The sequence below is a fragment of the Megalobrama amblycephala genome, linkage group LG13, assembly GCF_018812025.1.
Source record: "Megalobrama amblycephala isolate DHTTF-2021 linkage group LG13, ASM1881202v1, whole genome shotgun sequence".
Classification (NCBI taxonomy): Eukaryota; Metazoa; Chordata; class Actinopteri; order Cypriniformes; family Xenocyprididae; genus Megalobrama; species Megalobrama amblycephala.
This window is the reverse complement of record NC_063056.1, coordinates 21,622,460-21,646,655: the sequence shown is the minus strand read 5'-3', so window position 1 is coordinate 21,646,655 and position 24,196 is coordinate 21,622,460. Positions and strand designations below refer to the sequence as shown.

General features: G+C 37.4%; 2 protein-coding genes across 7 annotated transcripts; both read right to left on the bottom strand.

Moving 5' to 3' along the window:
* Positions 1–494: 494 nt before the first annotated feature.
* selenbp1 (selenium binding protein 1) lies at positions 495–9,987 on the bottom strand. Of its 2 annotated transcripts, XM_048211620.1 has the most exons (13): positions 9,855–9,987; positions 8,612–8,738; positions 6,437–6,493; positions 5,333–5,445; positions 5,057–5,242; positions 4,117–4,237; positions 3,860–4,042; positions 3,607–3,788; positions 3,387–3,465; positions 2,342–2,463; positions 2,134–2,226; positions 1,800–1,918; positions 495–911 (listed from the first exon to the last, which is right to left on the bottom strand). In XM_048211620.1, the coding sequence occupies exons 2-13, from the start codon at positions 8,613–8,615 to the stop codon at positions 749–751; spliced, it is 1,422 nt and encodes a 473-aa protein (XP_048067577.1). In that variant the 5' UTR covers positions 8,616–8,738; positions 9,855–9,987; the 3' UTR covers positions 495–748. The 2 variants fall into 2 exon arrangements, with proteins under 2 accessions (XP_048067577.1, XP_048067576.1); XM_048211619.1 differs by lacking the exon at positions 9,855–9,987 and having other exon boundaries at positions 8,612–8,996.
* Positions 9,519–24,089, bottom strand: pogzb (pogo transposable element derived with ZNF domain b). 5 transcript variants are annotated; one of them, XM_048211608.1, is made up of 21 exons: positions 23,957–24,089; positions 23,361–23,460; positions 23,107–23,219; positions 22,881–22,997; positions 22,235–22,419; positions 22,037–22,145; positions 21,689–21,940; positions 21,199–21,378; positions 20,992–21,092; positions 20,614–20,897; positions 20,305–20,459; positions 18,164–18,264; positions 17,920–18,066; positions 17,489–17,623; positions 16,421–16,620; positions 16,194–16,334; positions 15,991–16,041; positions 15,794–15,906; positions 12,913–14,565; positions 12,642–12,675; positions 9,519–12,501 (listed from the first exon to the last, which is right to left on the bottom strand). In XM_048211608.1, exons 2-21 carry the CDS (start codon positions 23,405–23,407, stop codon positions 10,686–10,688), a joined length of 5,934 nt encoding a protein of 1,977 aa, XP_048067565.1. In that variant the 5' UTR covers positions 23,408–23,460; positions 23,957–24,089; the 3' UTR covers positions 9,519–10,685. The 5 variants fall into 5 exon arrangements, with proteins under 5 accessions (XP_048067565.1, XP_048067567.1, XP_048067566.1 ...); XM_048211610.1 differs by having other exon boundaries at positions 9,519–12,468; XM_048211609.1 differs by having other exon boundaries at positions 17,489–17,620.
* Between the last annotated feature and the right edge of the window lie 107 nt (positions 24,090–24,196).

Here is a 24,196-nt window from a genome sequence, read left to right as displayed (position 1 = left end):
TCAACATTTGTATACAAATGAGAATAAATATTATTAATGATGATAATTGATTATATTATATTTCTATAATTGTATTTATTCATGTTACAGCAGGTTCTTAAAAAAATTGCAAATTTGGACAGATAACTTTTCATACTTGTATATTATTAATGGAAATAAACTAAACTCCTTGAAAATTGTTTGCGTTGTTAAAGTTGCATTTATTCTCTTTCTCTGCAGCTTGATGAAAAAAATATGCCTTAAAATGATTAAAAATATACACATTTGTTATGACAGTTGTTACATGTCCATATTTTGTTTCTAAGCACTGAAAACCAAAATACAACATAATAGACTGTTTTATGTTAGAACATATTTGAAACAGGATACTTCAAAAATATGTGCACTTATAATGGTGAGTGTGTACTCTCTCTGTGCACTTGCATCATGCGTTTAAAATCTGCTTTGCAATTCTAATGATTTGGAAAGCCATTACAACAACAAATGACAAAGCCTTTGAGTTCACTGGGATACATAATATGTATTTTATTTAAAAATAGTAGAAAGGGTACAAAGACAATGAAAATTAGTTTTTGCAGTTGAGATGTGATTCAAAACATAATTCACTCTTGGAATGGTTAATAGACACATAATATGATTAAGGATTTGGCTAAACATGATCGTAATAATGATGATATATCTGCACTCAATTGTGAGAATATGGGAATAATAATTCTGCTCCTTGGAACATGATGGTTTGGCCCAATTTTCATAACCAGATATCAGAAGTACAGTCTCCACCAGGATATCTGAGCTCATGAGCAAGTGCAGGACCTTCTGGCTCTGCTCCGAAATCTACAAGGAAATTCTCATTGAGCTTCAGGCCGCCTTTATCTGTGTCCACGTCAATCTGCATCATGACTGACCCCTCCCTAAAGTGAAAAAAGAAGCATAATAAATAAGAGGTAATTTCTGAAACAATTTAAACAGCCTATACTAGCCTCTAATACTTGACCTATATTATGGAAGCTTGTTTCTGCCACAGAATAGAGTATTTGTGACTTTTTATCTCACAGTTCTTACTTTTTGTCTCAGAATTGTGACTTTATTTCTCAGAATTGTTAGATAAAAAGTTGCAATTACCTGTTAAATTTGTTTTCCGTGAGAAAAACAAGCTTTCATACCTATATATATTTATATTTTATCTCTCAGAATTGTGACTTTATCTCGCAATTCAGACTTTATAACTCTCAATTTCAAGTTTATACAGTATCTCGCAATTCTGACTTTTTTTCTTGCAATTGCGTGTTTATATCTTGCAATTCTGACCTTTTTTCTGTCAATTTTGAGTTTATATCTATAAAAAAAAGTTATGAATTGGGAGATATAAACAATTGCGAGTTAGAAAGTCTGAATTGCGAAATATAAAAAAATTCTGAGATATAAAATATAAATATAGGTATGAAAGTTTTTGCAATGGAATAAAAAAATTCAAGTAATTGCAACTTTTTATCTCACAATTCTGATAAAGTTGTAATTCTGAGAAATATAGTCAAAATTCTGACTTTATAACTCACAATTTTGATTTTTTTCCTCAGAATTGTGAGATATAAACTTGCAATCGAGTTGTAAAGTTTGAATTGTGAGATGTAAACTCATCTGCGAGTTATAAAGTTAGAATTGTGAGTTTATATCTCGCAATTCTGACTTAATTTGCAATTACCTTTTTATGTTTTTATTCTGTGGCAAAAACAGGCTTTCATACCTATATTTTACACAAAATACTAAAATGACATTTCTAATAAAGATTTTTTTCTCACTTCACAAGATCAGGGTAGAACTGCTTGTCCCAGGCACTGTATAAAGAAGTGGTGACATACAGTCGTTTCCCATCCAAGCTCAGCTGCAGCATCTGAGGGCCTCCCTGCACCCGCTTTCCCTGATGAGGAAAAGAACATTTTAACCTCCAGCAAATGATGTGCTCTAATTGCTCTGTTTAGCTCTGTATGACCTAATGATTTGGAGGACAATAAGCTAGGTCATCTGTCAATTAGTTAGTTGCCAACAGCCTTAGGCTGTTTTCCTCTCCATAAATGGCTAACTCTAATGTGTACACAGAGCTCACATGAAGCATACTTGGAAATGAAAAGGTACCTTTATTATCCGTGGGGTTGGCTGGCTGTCCAGTTCTTTATCCTCCAATACTTTCACTGCTCCATCTTTCAAAATACTGCCTCCAAGGAAGACCTCAAAAATGCATTTCATTCATTAAAAATGCAAGTTCTGCTGTTTTGATACTTCATTTATGATTCTATAAATGTAGACAAATTTGTCTTTATCCTGCCAATCAAAGTTGTTTTACCTGACCAACCATACGTGGATTCCTCCTGTCAGTGACATCATACTGTCGAATGTCTCCATGCAACCAGTTACTGAAGTACAGGAAGCGATCATCCAATGAGATCAAGATATCTGTAATGAGACCTATGGCAAAAAAAAAAAAAAAAAAAAAAAATCCATGAGTAACAGTGTCTTATATTTTTAACTTTTTGCCATTATAGCAGATTGTCAAACTGGGGTCTAGGAAAAATTCAAAAGGGGGAAAACATTGAGAGAAAGATAAAACATTTAGTTTTACTAAATCTATTTTCATATATTAGAAGTGTTTAATACAAAATTTAAACATTGCAATGAAATTTAGTAAATCCATTTTCAAAAAACTAGTCCAAAATTAGGAAATGAATCCCATAAAATATATATATATAAAATAAGTCATTACAATAAAAATATACAGAAAAAATATACACAAATTCATATTCTCCAGACAATATTTGAATATTTTTATATTTTTATATTTTTCCATTACAGAAGATTGTTAAACTGGGGTCCAGGAAAAACTTCAGAGGGGAAAAAAAGAAAAATCCAAACATTTTACTAATGTTAAATTAAATATCAGGCCTGTTAGATATCAATGTTTAATACAAGATTAAAAAAAAAAAAAAAAAACATTTACTAAATTTCATATTACAGTATCAGTAGTATTATTATAAATAGTTAAAATAATAAAATTATAAATTAATAATTATAATCATAACTATTTTATTGACTGCCCTAGTTTTTAACAGTCAGATATAAAGGTTGATAAATCTTACATTAACAATATGAAGAAAAAACACAAATTTAATATTCTCCAGACAATATTTTAATAATTTCTTTAGACTTTAGTATGTTATGTGTATAATCTCCCTCTGTCTCTCTTCAGTTGTTTTTTTTTTCTTTTTTAATCTTTTTGGAAATCACATTGTGCATATACGTATTGTTATTTGTTCCTTCCCTGTATTTTCATTAATAATAAATAAAAACCACACAAAAAAACTATACTATAGAATATTTCTAAAAGCACTCACCTGGCATTTCAGGAAGAGCCCAACCTTCCACTTTTTTACTAGGAACTTTGATGACCTTCTCTGCAGCCCAGTCCCCTTTCTGTGAAACAGAATTTGAAGCCAAAAACATTAATTGCCTAAAAACTGAAAAAAATTAAGGCCTTTAGCATTCATATAGCCTTTATAAAAAAGACTAGAAAAGATGAACAGTAAACAGTGAAAGGGCTTTTTATATACTTGCCGGAGTCTTGTAGAAGCGGTAGACGGTGCTCTGAAGCGCACAGCCCACGAATCCTTCAGCCGCAGCAGGGTCATGCAGGAATCTGATCTCTAGAGGAATAGCACCCTCTTCCCCGAGATCCAGAGTCTGAATCCTTTTGTGTGTGGTCCAGTCCCACACGTGGAGGCGCTGCCCATAGTGACCTGCAAACAAATCCGATCATCACTGCCAGTCGGCTACAATGCATCAAACATACTCTTGAACATGCACATACCAGCTTTGACATCTGCAGGGTTAAAGCCATTTCCCAAAGCTTTGGGTGCTCCCCACTCGGTGCTGATCATGACATTGTGGCGAGGCTGGTACCAGAAGTCATAACCAAATGGTGCTGCTTCACCTGGCTGCTCCCAGTTGCCAATAACTTCAAAAGTCTCGCCATCCAGCAACACAAAACCACCTTACAATGAACACAAACAAAAAAATAAGCCTGCTTTGTATTGTGAATACAGTGAGGTAAACACAGCATCTTACCCTTGCCATTGCCAGAAGGATCGCCCATGGTGCTTATCATGATTTGGCCACTACCTAAGCAGTGAGAAGTGTGGGGGTTGGCAAGGCCGCATTTCCAGAACAGATCTGTGGGCTCGACTATCTGGAGGAGGACAGAGACGGAAAGAATTCACCGATTTGGCAAAAGCAAAACCTTCTCAGAGTCAACAGTTATGTATTAAGTTGCAGTCACACTTGATGTTAAGCATTATGTTGTAGATGTTAAACAAAATTACTTTGGACCCCAATCAATATGGGCAACAGGACATAATGTCATGCCAGTCATGTACAGTCATGCTGGAAGCCAATGATTATAGTTTATAAAGTTTTAAATATGGATATTATCCTTACAAAAACCCATCACTTCGCTTCAGAAGGCATTTATTAACACAGTCATGTGGATTAGCTTCAAAAACTCAGGCACTATTCAATGCCATTACAAAGCTGGGAAGAGCCAGGATATTATGTGTTCTGCTGAAAGAATAAAGTCAAATACAACTAGGATGACTTGAGGGTGAGTAAATTATGGTATAATTTTCATTTTTGGGTGAACTATTCCTTTAATATAGCTTTTAAATCAAGATGACATATGATGTTCACCCAAGTGGGTTATCTTTTAGATTGTGATGCCCATCGGTCAAACATCTTTTAAATGATACAAATTCGCTGGTCTGAGTTAACCAAACTAGCAAGCAGTAAAAGAGAACAAATTGCAAGCATATGCATAGGAGTAAGAACAGGCCTTCTGGAGCAACTCTCGTTTAGGGGCACAAGAGTGAAAAAGTAATTTAAGTAACTCTCCAGTTCTTTTTTAAAGTGCTCCTGAGATTTTACTCCATCAAATTACTAACCCAGATGTTTACCCACAAAGTTAACACCATCAAAATATGTGTATTCCAATCTTAGACAGACTCTTGTGAACCTTGTGAAGCCGTGGGGCCCGAGGATCCGTCCCTACATCAACGACGTAGACACGGGAGGAGATCAGGGAAGGCAGAATTAGACGATTGCGCCTTTTGGAGGGATCATCATAACAACTGCTACAGGCATTCCAACCAGAATGATGTAATTCATCCTTCAGATTGGGCATGGGCAACCTGTGAATCACCTAGACCATCACAAAATGGAGAAAATGTTACTAAAGTAACAGTTATACTATGAAATAATTAATACATATACATAACATATTTGCTTTTACCTTGCAAAAATTGGGAGACTGTGGATTGATATCAACAGTTGCAAGATAGTCGGGTTTCTGGATGTCTGTGTTGCGGTAAATGCATGGCAGGTATACTATCTCTTCTCGAGGACCTGTTGGAAGAATTTATGTTTAAGTGTAGAGTTTAAATATTTATTGATCTTTGTTTACTATAATTTATTAATTCCCAAAAGGGTGTAGCATTTGTGTCCACAACATTTGATGAAGTGCTCAAAAAATCTGCTATTACATGTTTTGCAAGCTTAAATATACAAATCAAAATAATTGTCTTATTAAATTTTAAAAATGTATATGATTATGGTGTTTTTATATGCACATTTATATGTGCATATAGCCAGTTGAACAGAGAATTTATTTTAAATATATTAACAAAACTATATTAAAAACTAAATTTTGCAAAGACAAAATGTGTATTGGTTTCCCATTCACATTAGATCAATCACATTTATATATTAAAAATGTATTATAATTTAATGCACATAATAATTTCTAATAACCTATGATAATTTAACTGTCACAATGCATTTTATCAGCTTAAAAGCATTTGTGTCTGATAAAATGTTTAAAATCATTTAGAAATGTACTCAGCAAATGCGAAAAAACAAAAAACAGTAATTTTGTAGTGTGACTATTTTAACTATTTGAATCAGAGTAACTTTTATTTGGCACAGTGACTTGAGGAAGGTTTATTATGTATGGCGAGGGGTTTTATTAGATTTGAAGTAGGCAAATTCAGAAGCTAATTTAAAAAAAAAAAAAAAAAAAAAAAAAAAAAAAAAAACAGTCAGTCATGTTTGGGGACTGGTAAGGACCCTGGTTCACTACAATATAAGCAACATGGCAACATGAGGTACAGCAGAAAGCAAACCAAGCAATGCAGAACAATGCCAATCTGCAAGTAAGGGGGACCTCTGGTGGTAGGGAGGAGAAGCTGCCAGATCAGATGTTGACAGTAAATCTCTAGTGCAAAGATCACCACTACCTTGTAGTGACTTGCAACTACGAAACTCTAACTCATGTTAATATATTCTACCAGTTTATTAATTCACACAGTATGTTGTCTTATGCTTTAAAGCAACTTACCTTTCATAGCATCCAGAGGGGTTTTATATCCTGGTCCACATCCTGAACAGGTTGAAGCTGTAAAGCAGACATCAAATGTCAGATCTCAAATATCACAATCTGAGTTACACTCAAACTATCAGAAATTAAAGATTCATGCAGTCACACAGACTGGGAATCTGGGAAGTATCCTATCATAAACCCAATTTTGCTTGTTATTGCATTTCATTCGTAACTAAAATAAAAAGGACAGACTGAATGAAAGAAGTGGCCTATTTTGTTTTATTATTTTTTTGTTTTTTCCAAAATGGGATTTGTGATGATCTATTTGCCTACATAGTGCAGCATTATATGAGTGTGAGTCCCAAGTTACTGTTCATTCTTAAAAGGCATGAATGATGCCTTGCCAAGTGAACTATTACTAAATAGTACATTTTACTGCCCTCGGGCCAATCGTTCAAAAGTAGTCCGATCAGATTGGATCAAATCTTGAAAATGGGTTGTTCAAGAGGAAAAAAAGGATTCTGAAATCAGATTAGATCACAAAATTTTATCTTGATTTTGATCTGGATAAAATCATCAGTTTGTATTGTTCAAAACTTTTTTTAGTAAGATTGGGATACCTTTGATCCAAAAAATCTGGATTATAATGATTTCAAGAACAAAAGTGTAAGAAAACTTTAAAACTGGTCAAAAAAATACAACATTTTTATCATGTAACATACATACACATTTTGTATACATATTTTGCTCTTGATTAGTTTAACTGTTAAAGTAATAAATTAGAAGTAGATATTAGGCTACATATTTAGCCTTTTGGTAACACAGTAAAGTAAAAAAGATTTTGGTGCCATAAAATAATCCCCAAACAGCTGTAAATATTAAACAAATATTATATTTAATTCAAAGTGTTTTTTAATCACTGTTTTGTAAACTACATTGGCACAATCATAAGAGATGAACCAGTCTAAAGTACTTTGCGTAGAAGTTTTCTGAGAAAATGCAAAAACATTGAAAAATTTTTCCCCCCGCATCTCATATTCTTTCACCATGTCTCTTTAGGGCAGGGGTGTCCAAACTCGGTCCTGGAGGGACACTGTCCTGCAGAATTTTCTCCAACTTGCCTCAACACACCTGACTGGAAGTTTAGTAGACCTTGGCTGGTTCAGGTGTTTAATTGGGGTTGGAGCTGAACTCTGCAGGATGGTGGCCCTCCAGGAGCAGGATTGGACACCCCTGCTGCCCTGCTTTAGTGCACGAGGTAATCCAGATTTGGTCATCTGAAAAAGTGTGTATCTGGATCAGGGTGATCCAATCCAATTTTGCTTTGAAAAACCAACACAAAAGTAAAATGGATTACCTGATCCTGGATAGCAAAATATGCGATTTCCAAATACAGATCATTCTGATCCAGATTAAACTTTTTGAAAAACTGGCCCCTGAAGATGTTTATAAAATACACGTACAAACACACAAACCAACTACAACAGATGGTTGATGTCACAATCCAGGAGACAACATGTCTTGCCAAGAATTGTTCAACATCCTTCCCTTGATAGCCAAATGTTTATAGGTTAAGTGAAGGTCAGCCCCCTCACTGAACAACCATCCCTGAATAAAAAGTGTTGTGGAAATAAAGTGAAACTCTGAATTATACGCCACACACACACACAAAACGTTTTTAAACGTGTTAAATTATGTAAATTCCTTGAAAAGCCCAATGAGGAATCAATGAGAAATACATTAAATGTATATGTTTTTTCTTATTTATTATTATTTGTATTAACAATTACTTCTGTAGGCTATTACACGAGATTAATATATACTGAAAAGTAAAACTAAGTGCAATTGGTTGTCACGCAATGACATTGAAAAACGTTAACACCATCCAACCACTGATTTTACCACGGATTAAACTTCGATTTTGATTACATGGCGCTTTAAAGTCAACATGCCTCGGTAAAAAAAAAACGTTAAAACGCAAATTTAGTTCACTACGAAGCTACAATATGGCACGAATTCTACCTCAATGATTTTGACAGGTAAGCCTAGGCCTATAACATTGAAAAAATCTGAAGCTATACTTTCTTCCAAACTGGAGCAATTGCGTCCTAAACATAACGATGAAAATATCGAGTGCTTGAAATAAAGTGTAATAAATACTGCTGCAAAACGGGCATTAAAAGTGAAACTTACCCATGCTGCTGCTTGCACAGGCGGAAACTCACTGACCCAATACAGCGCGTCGGACCTGCAGAAAACTTTTATATCGCTGTTGGATTAACTCTTTCAGCTGTAACACCACTGGGACTGTGAGATGATCCTGAAAAACCACACCCAGGTATTCAATTGAAGAATAAAAAGATCAAATGTCGCTTTGCCACCTCGGTCCCTGGAAATCAGCCCACAAACAGGAAATACAGCCCCCTTTTCTGGGGTATTTGCCCTATTGAACAAACTTTCTCACAGTTAAAGTTCATTGGTAAGAGAAAATCTGCAGCTGCTATACAATCTTTGCCAGGGCCGAAAACAAATGTGTTAGAGATTAGTTTTGTTTAGTGAATGCTAAATCTAGGGTTGCGCGCGACCCTCCAAATCAGTTCCTGAATTTGAATTAAGGTAGCAAGGGTGCAGAACTGTAATTCGAATTTCAAAGTATTTAAACTACAGGTGCTGTATCCCACAAAATGTGAAAACCTTTTAAAGAAATAAGCAGGGAAGTGTAACGAGTCTTCTTCTTCTTCTTCTTGAACACCAAGACGACACCAAGAGCTGCTTTCCACTATTTTATTTGATCCTGAAGAAGACAATTAAACACATATATATTGTCTTCAGACTGCAGTGCACATCTGACCCCCTCATCAATACACAGCAGCATTGTGAGGGGGGAAGGGGGAACGCGAACTACGGGAACAAAGGAGGTACAAAAAGGGGCGATGTGCAGGTTTATGATTGAAACAGAAAATGAATAAAAATGACTGCAAAATGTGTTCTCAAAATGATAAAATTCACAATACAATAAGAAAATATGATACTTTTAACAAAGTACAATTCCAACTCTGTTACAGAAGCATGGTAAAAAGAGTGGGCTTTATGCACAAACTGAGTTTATGTAAAGTTTATTCATGTCAAAGAATGCCAAGTCACACACGTAACACCTTTTCTCTTAAATTATCAATTTTTGATTAGTTTTCTTTACAGTTTAATCAAAATAACACATCCAAAAACACCCCCGTTATACAAACTCCCACTTACCTTCATAATCAGACTACTTTACATAAAGTCTCACTGTTTAGTACATGTATATTACACACAAAATTGTTGCAGCAAACAGATGAAATCAAAGTAAGCACCTTTACAAACATGGAAGGGCACCAATAAAGTGCTACAGAACATCTTTGAATTGAATGTCAATGGATGTCACCTGGAGTGTACTTACACTATCCTGTGGGTGCTACGGTAAATTCAGATGCTGAAAGTAATACTGAATATACATTCACTGATCGCACTTCATTCACTGCTGCTGCAATACCACAATGCTAAGACTCTTCAGCGTGTATCATGGTTCAAACGGTCTGTAAGTAGATAAATAACCAAAATGGAAGAAATCAAGAGTCTGTTGCCAACCAACACTGCAATCTGGACTTTAGTACAGCCACATAAAGTAATCGTGTTGCATCTTTAACAGACTCTGTAAAGTTATGGAACAAAAGTTGTATTGTTGAGTAATGGACAATCCAAATGCAAGATAAAAAGTTATCACTAAATTAAACAATATCAATTAGTACTATTTGAAATAGTATTTGCTTGATTTTTCATTTCAAGTGTAATTTTTTTTATCATCTGCCTCTGTGGGCCTTAATCTGGCTCTCATTACAGCTTCAGAATGACTGAAACATAAGCAGATGTAAAAACACTGATTAACTTTTAAGCGGCTGTAGAATCTAAACATAATATGTCCATGGACAAAAAAAAGCCTAAAACTGTGGAAGATATTATATTGTTTTATACTAGTGAATAAACAAAACGAACAAACAGTAGAAAACTTAGCAAAAGTCAATCATGCAATGTTTAATCTGTAAATCTATACAGTATTTAGGGAGTAAAAAAAAAAAAAAAAAAAAAAAAGATTTCCAAATGTTTTTACATTTTCACTCCACTACACAATAAGTTGTACATTAAATATCCTCAGTCACATTCAGCCCAAATAGGTATGTCTGACTCCAAATCCATCTGTTCAACTACACAGTGTCTCTTAGTAGATCAAATATCACCTGTTTGCCGAGTCAGTTTGGCAAGTGCTGGGATCCAGACCGGATTCTGAGAAATTATCTTGTTCAGAGTTGTGTGAAGGGGTCTCAGATTCAGGGGATGAATGGGAGAAATCTGTGGACTCGCTTGCAATTTCCACACATTCATCATTTTTTTCCTTTTGTTGTTCTGTCTTTTTTATCTCAATTGGTGTTACGTCTTTATCCTTCATTTGTTCAACTTCATTTTCTGTATCATCTTGGTCCAGTGTCAGATCAATTTTCTCAGTTACCTGACTCACTTTGTCTACTGTATGTGTGTCCATTGGCTCTTCTTCTTCTGACTCAAGATCTACTACTTCAGGTCCAAGCGTGGTCTCTGACAGCATATTGAACAGCTCCAATGGATTACCAGGCAAATTTGTATGTGCTTCCTGATCAGGAAGCACACGGGCCAAGCAGAACGAGTGCTGAATGAATTCAGTCTTACCAGAGAAGCAAGACATGGCCTCTTCCAACCAAGATAAGAGAAGCTGCACAAGGTCTTCAGGCTTAACTCCAGATGCACCATCACTAGGCTGTTGTGCCCAACGAGCAAGAAGTAACTTTTGCAGCACAGGGCGTACACACATCTCTAGAGGTTGATGTCGGCCCGTACACCCAGCTGGAACGGTGGCGAGGAAGACTTTGGTGCTACTGATTGTGGATATGATATTCTCAGATGTTTGACAATGATGGCTATCCATAACCAGCAGGGCTTTGTTCTCATTCTGCGAGTCTAGATGCTGCTTCCAAACTTTGGTGGCCCAAACTTCTAGCTCTTCCGTTGCGCTGAAACCTTCCTCTTTGCCCATAAGTAGGATTGAGTCTGGTGGGCTTCTGCTCAGCATGCTTGCGGTCTGACTTGTGAAGAGAGCTGCAGGTAGCATTGTACCGTTTGCAAGCATTGCAAGGTAAATCTTTACAAAAGGCTTCCCAGACCCAGTAAACTGAAAGGCGGTCTCTCTGCTTATTCTGGTTTTCTCATTCAGCATGTTGAAGTCCACAAAAACAGAAAGCTGGTCCATAGCACAAATGACACACTGTGGGACGTTGTTTGTCTTTATTTGACTGTGTACCAACTCTGTGAAGTGACGACAGTTTTCCTCCATGGCATTAGGGAGTTCCCGATGTACAGTGAAAGAGGTATCCAAGCCCAATTTGTGCTGCATCATGAAGCTCACGGCCCACTCGTAAGAAATACGGAAAGAACCGCTCTCATTGGTTTGGCTTTGGAGCTCTGAAGCTTTTTCAAACAGTTTCGCCTCACTGATAGGACGCTGCTGTTCCCGTTGTGTTAGAACCCACTCTACTAGACGATCAACGGCCTCTCCACAGATCCTGCTGCTGCATTCATTTAATTGATCCTCTTTGTCTTGAAGCCAAGTCTTAATCAACTGAGGTTTGGTTTCCATTTCTTTAGCTGCTTTCTGAATCCCAGAGCACAGTGCAAGGAGTAGTATTCGACGCTGATGAATAGACAGAGTCTCTTCTCTGTTTTTCACAGGTTGTGAAAGTGTATTGGTTACCGTTCCCTCTACCTTACGTCCAGCCACTGTTTGATGTGGCATGTCCTCATCGCTTTCTGTTGTCCCAGAGACCGAGTCAGTGTCTTCGTCTTCTAGAGGGGCCATTTCCTGGTCCACATCTTCATCCAGATTAGCATCGGCACTATGAGAAAAAGTTTTGACGTCCACTGAAGACCTCTGCAGGCTTCTTTCCAACATTTCAGTTCTATATTTAAGTCCAGGCTCCGTGCCTTCCCTGGAAGGGAAATAGTGCGTCACTTTCCAGGGTCTGTGTAACATGAAAAATGTTTAAACTTAAAATTTGCAAAAAAAAAAAAAAAAAAAAAAGAAGCCTTTGCACATTCCATTTAATTTCAAATTTCAAGGTTTTACAATTGTGAATCCAACAAATCTTTTAAAGATACATACCTCTTAGAATCAATGAATCCAACTTTAGCGTTACCTGTACAGGAAAAAAAATTAACATGAATTATAATAATCTAGGACAATGAATGTAAATAATGTGTTTAGGTTATCTTCCATGTTAAAAATATGTAATACAATGCATTATCACTTTAATGCATGCCAATTAAAAAGCTGTTTGAAAACTATTCTTTAATTTTGTGCAACATCTGAATAGAGAGCAAACATTCAGAAATACATTGATTAATATTTAGTGTCAGTATTTGAACTTTATAACCTTGGAAATTAGGTGAGAAACCATGGAAGTCCCAGAAGCAGCAAGAACGCTTGCACAGATTCACACGGCACGCTGTGCAGCCATATACACTCTCATGACGCTCGTTTTTCAGGTTGCAAACTTTACATCTCCTTGTCCTACGAGTAATTTTGGCTAATCGATGTCTGACCCCTTCTTGAGTCTCTGGTTTTTCTTTTTTTACAATCTGTTGCTCAAGCATGCTATCATGGACTTGGTTCTGGCGAGCATATCTTTCGGCACACTTGGCCAGCTGGTACCCCAGACGTTTACGGTAGATGGCCTGGGAAAAGTGACCCCCCTGAAACCACCCGGGTGGGTTGTCTTTGCGGGTCTCTCGAAGAACAATGAAAGAATTGATGATGCTCAAGTTGACAAGGAACCAGAAGAGACGCCGCCAATTGGTGTCAAGAACCAGCCCACCGAGTTGGTTGCACGTCAGCAGCTGGTTACAGATGTCAACACCACGCATGTTGTCCTGGAGCAACTTAAAGGCCTGGGGCCTTTCAATGGTGCAAAGCTCACCAATCTTAGTGGGAGATCTCCTCCACACCACATCTGGCTGGCCTGCATCAGCATTTGTGGAGAGGCATACCAGCTGCTTGTTATCTTTCCATCTGGTGGCAAGGAGTGAGGTGTGTTCATACTGTTGGAAATCACCTGGATTGTTCAATGGAGGTTCATCCCAAAACTCCTTGGGCAAAATTGAACTTTGGGGCAGGACGGAGCTAGAGCAGTATATACCAATGTCATAAAGCTCCCGCATGAGTGGCACAGATGCAAGTGAGCTGGACAAGAAAATGTGGTGGTGTTTACCCTCAAGGCCCTCTATGAGTTTCGGTACAACTGATTTTCCCAAGTCTTTGTTTTTCTCCTGTCGTGTTAAGACCAGCAGTTTATGGCAGTAGCCTGACTTTGAGTCACACAGTAGCCATATCCTTGGCTGGGAATTTCTACTCTTCTCCTGAGCGATTCCTTTGTCATGGCTTGGTAGAAAAGCTTGATCGACTGTCAGACACTTGTTTGGCCTGTAGGCATCCTGCATGCTTGTCTGCAGAATGCCCAGCATGGGCTGAAAAAAGGACAACTTGTCAGCACTCTGATTTTCATTCTCCATAAGCATGCTGCTCATTCGGATGTGAGTGCTGATCTGCTTGAAGCGTTTGACTGACATGGTCCTGTAAAAGAGCTCACATGTTCTGGAGCCATGGCGGCCTTGGTGATGGTCCCAGGACCAGTACAACTCTGGCTCCACCTGGCCTTGAAGGCCCATGAGGATAGTGAGACCAAAGAAACCTTTGATTTCCTCAATGGACACAGAGTGCCAGGAAGGATCCCCCTGCCCCAAAGAGCTGCAATAAGTAGCATATGAATTGGTCTCAAAAACAATCTGCTCAAAGAGGACATCGGGAAAAAGAAGCTGGAAGTAGTCGAGGACATCGTTATTTCTGGCCATTATATGCTGTGGGCCACAACTGTCCATGAATTCTGGCACAGTTCCTTCCTCTTTGGGCACACTCCACTCCTTCATGGACAACCAGTCAGGCTGTGTCCCAACATCACTAGCTTCATCCCCTTGTGGACCCTCCACCTCCTCCTCAACCTGGCAGAACTCAATATCTGTCTCCAAACACTCTGTAGGGGAGGGGAGGGATTACAGGAACACAGAGTTAGTCTTCTCCTTGGAGTCTCTACCATCACCAATAATCCATTTTATAACACCATGCTCAATGTATATGTGGTTCTGATAGGTCAGTTAGCTTTTGAAAAAGAAAACAATAAGCAGCTCAGAAGCAGCAGATAAATTCCCGATGGATAGTCCTTGTCGTTATTCATTTGTCATGTTTCTAAATTAACCCATTTTAGGGTTTTTTTTTTTTTTTTTACTCCTCCTGATATTCTCCAGTTCAGGTGGTGTGCAGTAGGATTTGTGTAAATACTCATTTACTCATCCAGAGTGCTCTTGCAAAGGCTTGCCAGTAAGTCCTGCAAAGTCACACCAAGTACAAAAGGCCCCCGTTTGTCCATTTTGACAATGGACAGCTTGAGCTCATACCCCACATGTGTGATTGCTGTGTATCACATACTGCGGGCTATTACTCAAGACTGGCCTCTTTGCAAATGTTTTAAGCATATCTGTAATGTTTGAGTTTAGCTACGAATGCATGGAAAAATGATCCTTCTTTATTGTAGGTGTCTATCAACAGAATAAATAACATTCAAGCAGTGAAATATACAGTGCTAAGCAGGGTGTGTCAATAAGATGCTCTGATGTAAGAAATCTGCCGTCAAAGAGTTTGATCCAATTACAAAGTTCTGAACGAAGTGATGTAATTACTACAAGCTGCTTAATTAAGCCTGTAGATATGGATAAAAGATAAAAAGTTGTTACATGTGTAAATCATAGATGCTGTACATTTACTGAAAAGGTAATCCAGCAATTGTACAGCAATTTAACGGGTCTTACATTGTGAACTTGTATTATTTTGATATTACAAAAGAATTTTACACACCCAGGAAAAATCTTTTTAGTCCCATTACATGCATATGGCACTTGACAAGTATTCATTTTGGACCCTGTTGTTAAGTAAATGTCATTTAGTTATAAGTTGTACTGACAAGATTCAAGTAGCAGTGATTGTCATGATACTATTAATTTAGCTCCAAGGTATTTTTACTTTTCTGTCTATTAGTACTATATTAGTATTATAATCATGCAATTAATGACACCTACAATAGAGTCGGATGCCTTCTAACTACAGGAGTAAGAAAGCAGAGAAAGAAAAACAAGCATGCAGAAAGACAACATTTTCCAAAGACTCAGGAAAAACACAAATGTTTTGTTGAGTTGGAGAACACCCACCTTTACGAGTGAAGATGCAGTGGGAGTGATTAGAGAACTTAATGAGATGTTTGGCCATCAAATTTCCCAGAGCAGTGGAGTACTCACAACCCGCACAGTTCAGCTTCACACCGCTACAACAGAGCACCAAATTACCCATAAAATACTGTTTCAGATTATGTAAAATAGAACTAAAAATCAAAACATTAATATATTACCTCGGAGGCCCCTTTTTAGAAGCTTTTGGGACTCTTCCAGGAACATGATTGCTGAAATAAAAATTAATTGCAAATCAGTATATTGTCACATTGACTGCCTGGCATACCAAACTAAATTTCAAACTTCAATTTCAAGTGCCACAGCTTTTTCTCATTTACAGAGGTGCAAAAGGATGTAAAGAAAGATATATGACTTGACTTACTTGATCATGTGGTTTGCATAAGCACGAGAACAGCACGTGCTGTAGAAGCAAAGTGAGCAGTGAACATAAGTAGGGTAGTGATTCGCAAAGTCTGGAATGTCAAAAGTGCACTCCACACACTTATGTCTGCCCAATAGTGCCCTGGAGAGAGGAAGACCAAAAGTACATACTTCAAAGTTCTGATATGAAGTAGAAATGGTTTAATGTAAAATGCAACACAAGCTTACCTCTGCTCTTGGAACTTGGACAAGTAGTCAAACGTCTTGCTGACCTGTTTCCTCCCAGGTCCATGTCGTTGTGATTGCTGATCACCACTACATGCTGATGTTTGTGAACTGCCTACACTATTCTTCTGAAAATTAGTGGATGCTTTTGAAGATGCCTGACCTGGTGACTTCTTTGTCCCAACATATGCCCTAATGGTCACCTAGAAATAAGCAGATGACATATAAAACAATATAGATTTTTGCAATAGTTGAACTTGCTCTCAAACAAACAAACAAAAGGGGCTTTCGCACCATGTAGTTATAGGAACTTAGTTATAGGAACTTAGTTATAGGAACTAGCCACCAGGGCGGTTCCCCCGAGAACTAAATGTTCCCCTAGGGTCATTTCACTTGTTGCATTTGCACCACCAGTAAGAACTCTTGAAGTGACGTAAGCTGTGCTTGTTTATGTGATTTTTATTTTGACAGTGCTGAGAACACTAGAGCTTGAACACACTGCACTCCCATTCTCAGTCTTCATTAGTTTATGATCTGTTTAACAGTCTTACCTACTGCGTTATTAGATAGACCTGTTATACAAAGAAAGTAAATTGAATATGGAGAAAAAAGAAAAAAAAGTGTTTGCTTTGTGGCTGATACCAAATGTTGCTAGCTGAGCAGATACATAATCATGTTTCGCTTGGTCCCTTGGTCAAAGTTGTGCTGGATTTTCTCCTTAGTGAGAAGTTGAGAAGTCCATCTATCACTGTTTTCCATGTTGTTGAGTTAGTTCTTGGAGTTAATACATAGGCTATAATCTGTGTTTACATGTTTTTTTTTAAAAAAATGACATGTACCGGTGTTTCACATGCTTATACTTGCGTCACTGGTAGTTCCTATTGTGCTGGGTTAGACCCTACTCTGAAGTAGGCTAATTTAGTGCCCCAAAAAGGCGTTACTAGAACTAAAATCGTTCACAGTTTCTGTGGTGTGAATATGGCAAAAAGAGGGTCATTCGGCCAACAGTTGTAGGAACTATGAAAACGTCCCTCTGGTGCGAAAGCCCCTAAACAGACAAATATATTTTACTTTTGTCCCAGGCTGGAGTCCTTCCAATTCACGAGGCTTTCGGAAAGTCCTGTGGTGATTGATTTTATGCTCAACTTTGTCTTTTGTGAACAAGAACTGGAGACGGCATTTGTTACAGTGGTAAACCGTTGACTTCTGGAGAGAACAAAAGAATAGTCAGAGTCACACAGTTCAAAATGTGTATCTGTTGAGTCAAGCAATAATGCACATAGGAGCACATGGCATGCATCTTTCTTTGCAAAATATTCAAACAATGCACCCTTATGGACCCCCTCATCCAAGTGTAAAAAACACCAGACTATTTAATTGACCAGTAAGACTTTGCAAAAGCAGCAAATAGTCTGCAAAAGGAGAATGTGTTGAAAATATTTATACATGCAATTATTATTTCTTTTTTATTATATTATAATTTATTCTTATAACATGCTCACCTGATGACGAATATAGTGCTGCTGGTAACTGGTGGAATGCTTGAAAACCTTGAGGCAATATTGGCACAGAAGGTGGCGGGTATCCTCATGCCAGGTACGAAAGTGGTTAAACACATCAGAGTAGAAGGAGGAGCGGTATTCACACACCTGAAAGTGTCAAGGCATTATAGATTCTGAGACACTCCTACTATTATAGATGAAGACTGGTCACAAGGTTCATCCAGGTCAATTTCACTTAATTTACCTGGCACACATAAGGCATCTCTCCAGGTTTGTGGGTGTTCTTCATGTGCTGCAGGAACACTGGCTCACTCTCGAAGGACCACTCACATATCTTACACTTGGCTGAACAGAAAGCATAACAACAAATAAATCAGCTGACAAAACTGAACTTACTGCAGTTTACAGACACTGTAGCAAACCAGCAAAAAGGTCAGGGCAAACATGCACCATCTGGATACAAAATGTGTTAAAATTAAATATGTTTTAATGTTAAAAAAAAAAAAAAAAAAAACATTTGTTGCCCCAGTAACTTATTTTATGTTTGAATGTAGTCAAATACACTAATGCACATAGCAACAGTGTGTCTGTTAAAAAAAAAAAAAAAAAAAAAAAAAAAAAAACTGTATCTGCATAGGCTCTAACCAGCATAACCAGTCTTGCAAGCAATTTTTTTTTAAAATCTGTCTGGTGATTTAAAAACTGGTGGCCTTCTAAATACTGAATAATTTACTTTTTGGGACAAGTGTGGGATGATGAACAACCTCTAGAAAGCTAAATGTATCTAAAAGCTTCATCTATATCTGTATGACCTGATTCTCTGTAAGGAAAGCTGCTAATGTTTCTTATGCATAAGAATATTATGGTATTCGGAAAATTACCACAAGGTGGTGGGACACATAAAATGTAAAATCCAATTATGTGAGGACAGTTCCATAAGGATAAATTTCATTGATGAAAATACAACATCACCCATCTACATGTTTAATTGGAATAACATATAGACTGAATGTTGTCATCATTAGAGAATTCTTGGTAACGAACAAATACAGTTATATCTAACATTACTGTACACATGCATAAGTTTGGGGTCAGTAAGATTTTTTTGAAAGAAAATAATCATATTCAGGAAGCATGCATTAAACTGATCAAAACTGAAGAACATTTACATTGTTACAAAAGATTTCTAATTTAAGTAAATGCTGTTCTTTTAAACTTGCTATTCAAAGAATCCTGAAAATATTCCACGAAAATGTTAAGCAACACAACCGCTTCAACGGTGATATAGGGCTGCACGATATTTCGATATTTTGTTATTGTGCGATACATATATTGCGATATGAAAAAAAATTCTCACTATATGACTTTTAGATAATTCTATTTGGAAGTAATAAATCATTCTAGAATGATTGAGGTGGTTTTGTAGGGTAGTAAATTTGCAAAGAAAATAAACAAATTACAAGCATAGATAAATATAATAGAACAAAGATACAAATGGAATAAAAAATGCTTTATGTTTTTCAGGTAAGTCATACAGTATTTCAATACAGAAATTGAATAATCAAATGTAAAATAACACTGCATAGTCTTCACTGTATTAATATAATTAATATTTGTCAAAGCTACAAAAGCTATTTTCTCTTTGTGTTTTGTTGTTTAATTAACATTGATGACTCAAGACAGCAGCAAGAATAGTAGGCTGCTGTCACTTTAAGACCTAATGCACGGATCCAATATAATGATAAGCATCCATTTTCTTTCTCAGGTGTTTACACTCACGTAAGCCATAAGCAACTGTGTTTACAAGGATATTAGCCGAGAATGGCATTTTGCGTGTATGTGTCCATTCAAGCAGAAATTTTCACCAAAGAGAGCAGTTCTGATTTCAGTTCTCTTTCGCATCTTATTGCCCTAAAATGGTTTAAAATCACCTGAATGTTTAAACTGACAGAACCTAAAACATGCAAATGATAAACTTTCGCTCTATGATGGTTAAACTTTGTAATTAACAATGATAATAATAAAAAATGTTTCTTGACCATCAAATCAGCATATTAGAATGATTTCAGAAGGATCGTGTGACACTGAAGACTGGAGTGATGGCTGCTGAAAATTCAACTTTGCCATCACAGAAATAAATTACTTTTTAAATATATATTACAATAGGAAAAAGTAATTTTTTATTATAATAATATTTGACCGTATTACTGTTTTTATTGTATTTTTGGATCAAATTAATGCAGCCTTGTGAGCATAAGAGATTTCTCTCAAAAACATTTAAAAAAAAAAAAAAAAAAAAAAAACGATCATACACAGCCCTAATTTTTGAATGGTAGTGTATACTTAAAAGATCTTTGAAGTATTAAAACTGGAAAAAGTTCTTACTAGATGACTCAATGGCAGTGTGGACACTCTCTAGGTGGCATTGAAGACGAAATGGTGTGGGAAAGCGGCGGAAACAGTGCTGGCAGGACGTGTGCGTGTCCATCTCCCCATTTTGCTGCTCCAACTCAACATGGTACCTCATATGATTCATAAGCCTGCAAGGGAACAAGCACTTACTAAATGCAGCATTCTAGTATATGAAAGAAAACCTCTTCAGTCCAAGTTCAGAAGAAGCACCGGGAAATATCATCTGCAACTAGACAAATATATCCATAATTCCTACCCTAACTTGACTGTCCATCAACGTACCTAACATTATTCTTCAGTCTCTTGTTACAGGAGAGGCATTTGAATGATAATGGTTCTTTTGAGTTGTCCATTGGTACATAGACTCGATTCCCCTCAAATGTGCCGTAGTAGAAATCATCCACCAGCATGACAAGTCTGGGCTGGGTATCTCCAGCCTTTGTAGGTGGGCTATCCACCTTGATACTAGGCACAACAGAGACACTCTTAGGTGGCGTGGCTGGAGTGTTAACAGCAGTTGCTGTACTGCTTGTGTCGGCCATCTGGACAAGATCTGGGCAGCAGAACTAAAGGGGGGATAAGATTAATTAACCACTTTTTAGATGAATAGATGAACCAGATAAATATAAAAGTATCTGCAAAAAAAAAAAGTATACTTACACACATATGACTCCGTAGAGCCTCGATCATTTTGAACTGAGCGCCACAACGAGGACATGAATTAGAGATTGTTGATGGTGTTGTATGTGTAACAGGGATTGCTACAAAGAAAGAAAAGTTTGGAATTTATCAGCATGGCTTTACTCCAGTATGAAACTGATGCATTAACAAAGACACATCAACAAAGAACAGAACAAACAAACTTACTTTGGACAACATTATGTGTCATGACAGGGACAGCAGAGGAAACAACAGTGCCATTATTGGTTTTTTGGTTGCTCATGACAACAAACGTCTGTGCTTGAGCTCCACCGGGAAGGTTAACAGATTTCACAAGGCTCATTATGTTTTGCATGTCCAAGGGTCCATTTCCTGGCTTTATTGTCACTGTAAATAGGAATAAATACAATTTTAAAACAGATACATTTCAGTCCTGGATGCTTATTGGTCAGTACAGTGTTCCAGCTGTGATAAATACCCATTTACATGATTTTATCTTGCAGCAGAATATTAAATTCAAATTTGTCCCTAAGTATTTCAATTTTTTTTCCCTACCTTCACGGTTTCTTAAAAAATACAAGCTAAAGTGTTTGTCTAAAACAAAAACAAAAAACAAACAGACAAAAAAAAAAAAAACAGAAATAGAGTTTAGTTCTGTAATGAATAGAGAGAACCGTTCTCAACAGGAGCATCTTACCGATTTTAGTTGTGGTTCGTGCTGCGGAGGGCTGAGTAAGGGTTGTAGAGGACATGGTGGCCAGAGAATTGACTGCAGGTGGGGCGACCGCTGTTGTGGTACGAATAGTGAGAGTAGCAGGGATCTGCACCGTGCTAAAAGTGCTAGGCGTTTGGGCCCTGTTTGCAACCGGCGCTCCGGCCCTTATTTGAGCTGGCTGGGTAATTATTTGGGTTGCTCCAACAGCTGGTTTAAAAATTTGTGTACCAGGTGCTGAAAAGACATAAAAATGAAACATTGTTAATCAATCAATGAGCAAATCAAAACCTGCTAAACTAAAACAGAAGCTTAAGGCGCACTTCGACATACCTTGGACTAAAGTAATGGGTCGAACAGTCTGGCCTTGTTGGACATTCAGCACCAAACTCATTGGGCTCTGGCCAGGCTGGGCAGGGTGGATATTATGCACAGGAAGACCCTGTATCATACACAATAGGAAACATTTTGATAAACAAATTTTGAGATAACCAGAAATGAGCTGGGATCTATGAGGTCAGATGGCAGCACCTGTGTGGTGAAGTAAATCGGCTGGGTGTTGGTGGCATTGCCAATAGGAGATGTCCCAGGCAGAAGAACCTGCGACAGAGCCACAGTGCCCAGCCCTCCTCCTCCTGATGCTAAAAAGACCTGCTGCCCTTGCACTGCTTTAGGAATATCTGCTGGCACAGCAGCAGGAACCACGCGTTGAGTCACTGAAAGAATAAATATCTGATTAAAGGAGTAGTGCAGATAAAATGTAAAATGCTGTCATCAAGATGGTGGCGATGGAACTGGTGTACCATTTTTGGAGTTTATACCACTTTTGTGCTCCCTTTCTGAGTTTTGACATGGATTATGAGTGGAATTTCAGTCTCTCCCTTCAAAACACTTTAAATATATGGCTCACACATCACACAAATTTAATTTAAATACTTTAATAATATATTTTTTTGTCATTTTAAAGTTTAACAGCCCCAGTTGTAAGTCACTTTTATTAAATGGAAAAGAGCAGCCAAGATAGTATTCATAATTAGTTTGTGTTCAACAGAACAGAGCCTGACTGTCATACGGGTTTGGAACAACATGAGGATGAGTAAATAATGACAGAATTTTCATTTAATAGGCAAAAGAACTGATAATCACTCAACAGTGCCATAAGCAACAAGATACTCACATGTATTTGTGATCAGCGGAACCGTGTTTGCCGTATTTACAATGGGTGGTAGGTTTGGGATCATCACAGTCTTAGGCTCAGCTGGAATATCAACCACCATGGAAGGAGTAGAAGACACTAAACAGTGGAGAAGGACAGGTTTTAGCATAATGATATTAAAATATTTCTTAATTTAAACATACATTTAACTATAAATAATACAGAAAGAATATATAAAATTACACACCAGTGGGAGTACTGCTTTCAGCATTTCCTACTGAATCATCAGCTGAATTTTGCTGTTGCCATGGTTCCAGCTCCTCCTCCTCACACTCCATAAACAAATCCGCGTCCATGTTTCTGAAATATAAAATGTTTACTGAGCTACATGCCTTTACAATATACATTTAGAAAAGCAGTAATGTTATTGTTGCCCATGGTATTTACTGTATTAATAAGTCTTAATGTAGGGTTTAATTTTAGATTTGACAGGTAAATTACATGTTTGAATGAAGACCCTCACAATATTCACCGGGCTCTGGCAGCATTCAGGTCCGACCAGTTTCAACGTCAAGGGTTGCGTTTACAAAACCGCCTCATCCTGCAAATTACATAAATAAATAAACAAACAAACGAGTGAGTAAACCACATTTTGTGTTCATATATATTCTAAATAAAATAAAATATACTGTATTAAAAGGGTTAGATATTCAGTGCGCTACCGCGTCACTTCAAAAATTGTCTAAGTACGCGCAATGTGATTTCATCCAACTGAAATGGGAGAAGAGAAAAGTAGTTCCTGTGCCCTTACATCCAGTGCGTGAGACTGGATGATTTGACAGACTTAAATGAAAGCATACGCCTTAGATGTGTGTACAATAACAATAAATGCGGATTAAGATCTAAAGAGGGTTGGAACGAGAGACAGCGCGATGTTTATTACAAATACTCGGTCACAAATTATGCAGCAACCCCCTCGCGCGCTAAGTGCGCACTCCGCATACTGTCCCCTGCGCATATAATGAACGATGGGCATCTAATGCGTGGATTAAAGCGCAAATACAATGAATATGGTCGAATTTATAAATAATACTTACCGGATTATAGTCTATATGGAAATATGTTCAATGTGATATATTGAAAGCACACAAAGCCTGCCGGTACGTCACAGACGAGACGAATAAATGCGCTAAATGGGCAGAGGCGCTGCTCTTTCTGAAGCAGCGATTGGTTGATGCGCGCAAAACGCCACTTCCTGTTTTAGATTCGGACCTCTGATTGGCTGTAATCTCTGAAATAAGGAGGAGTGGTTACTGGAACAAGAAAATGGCTTCCTT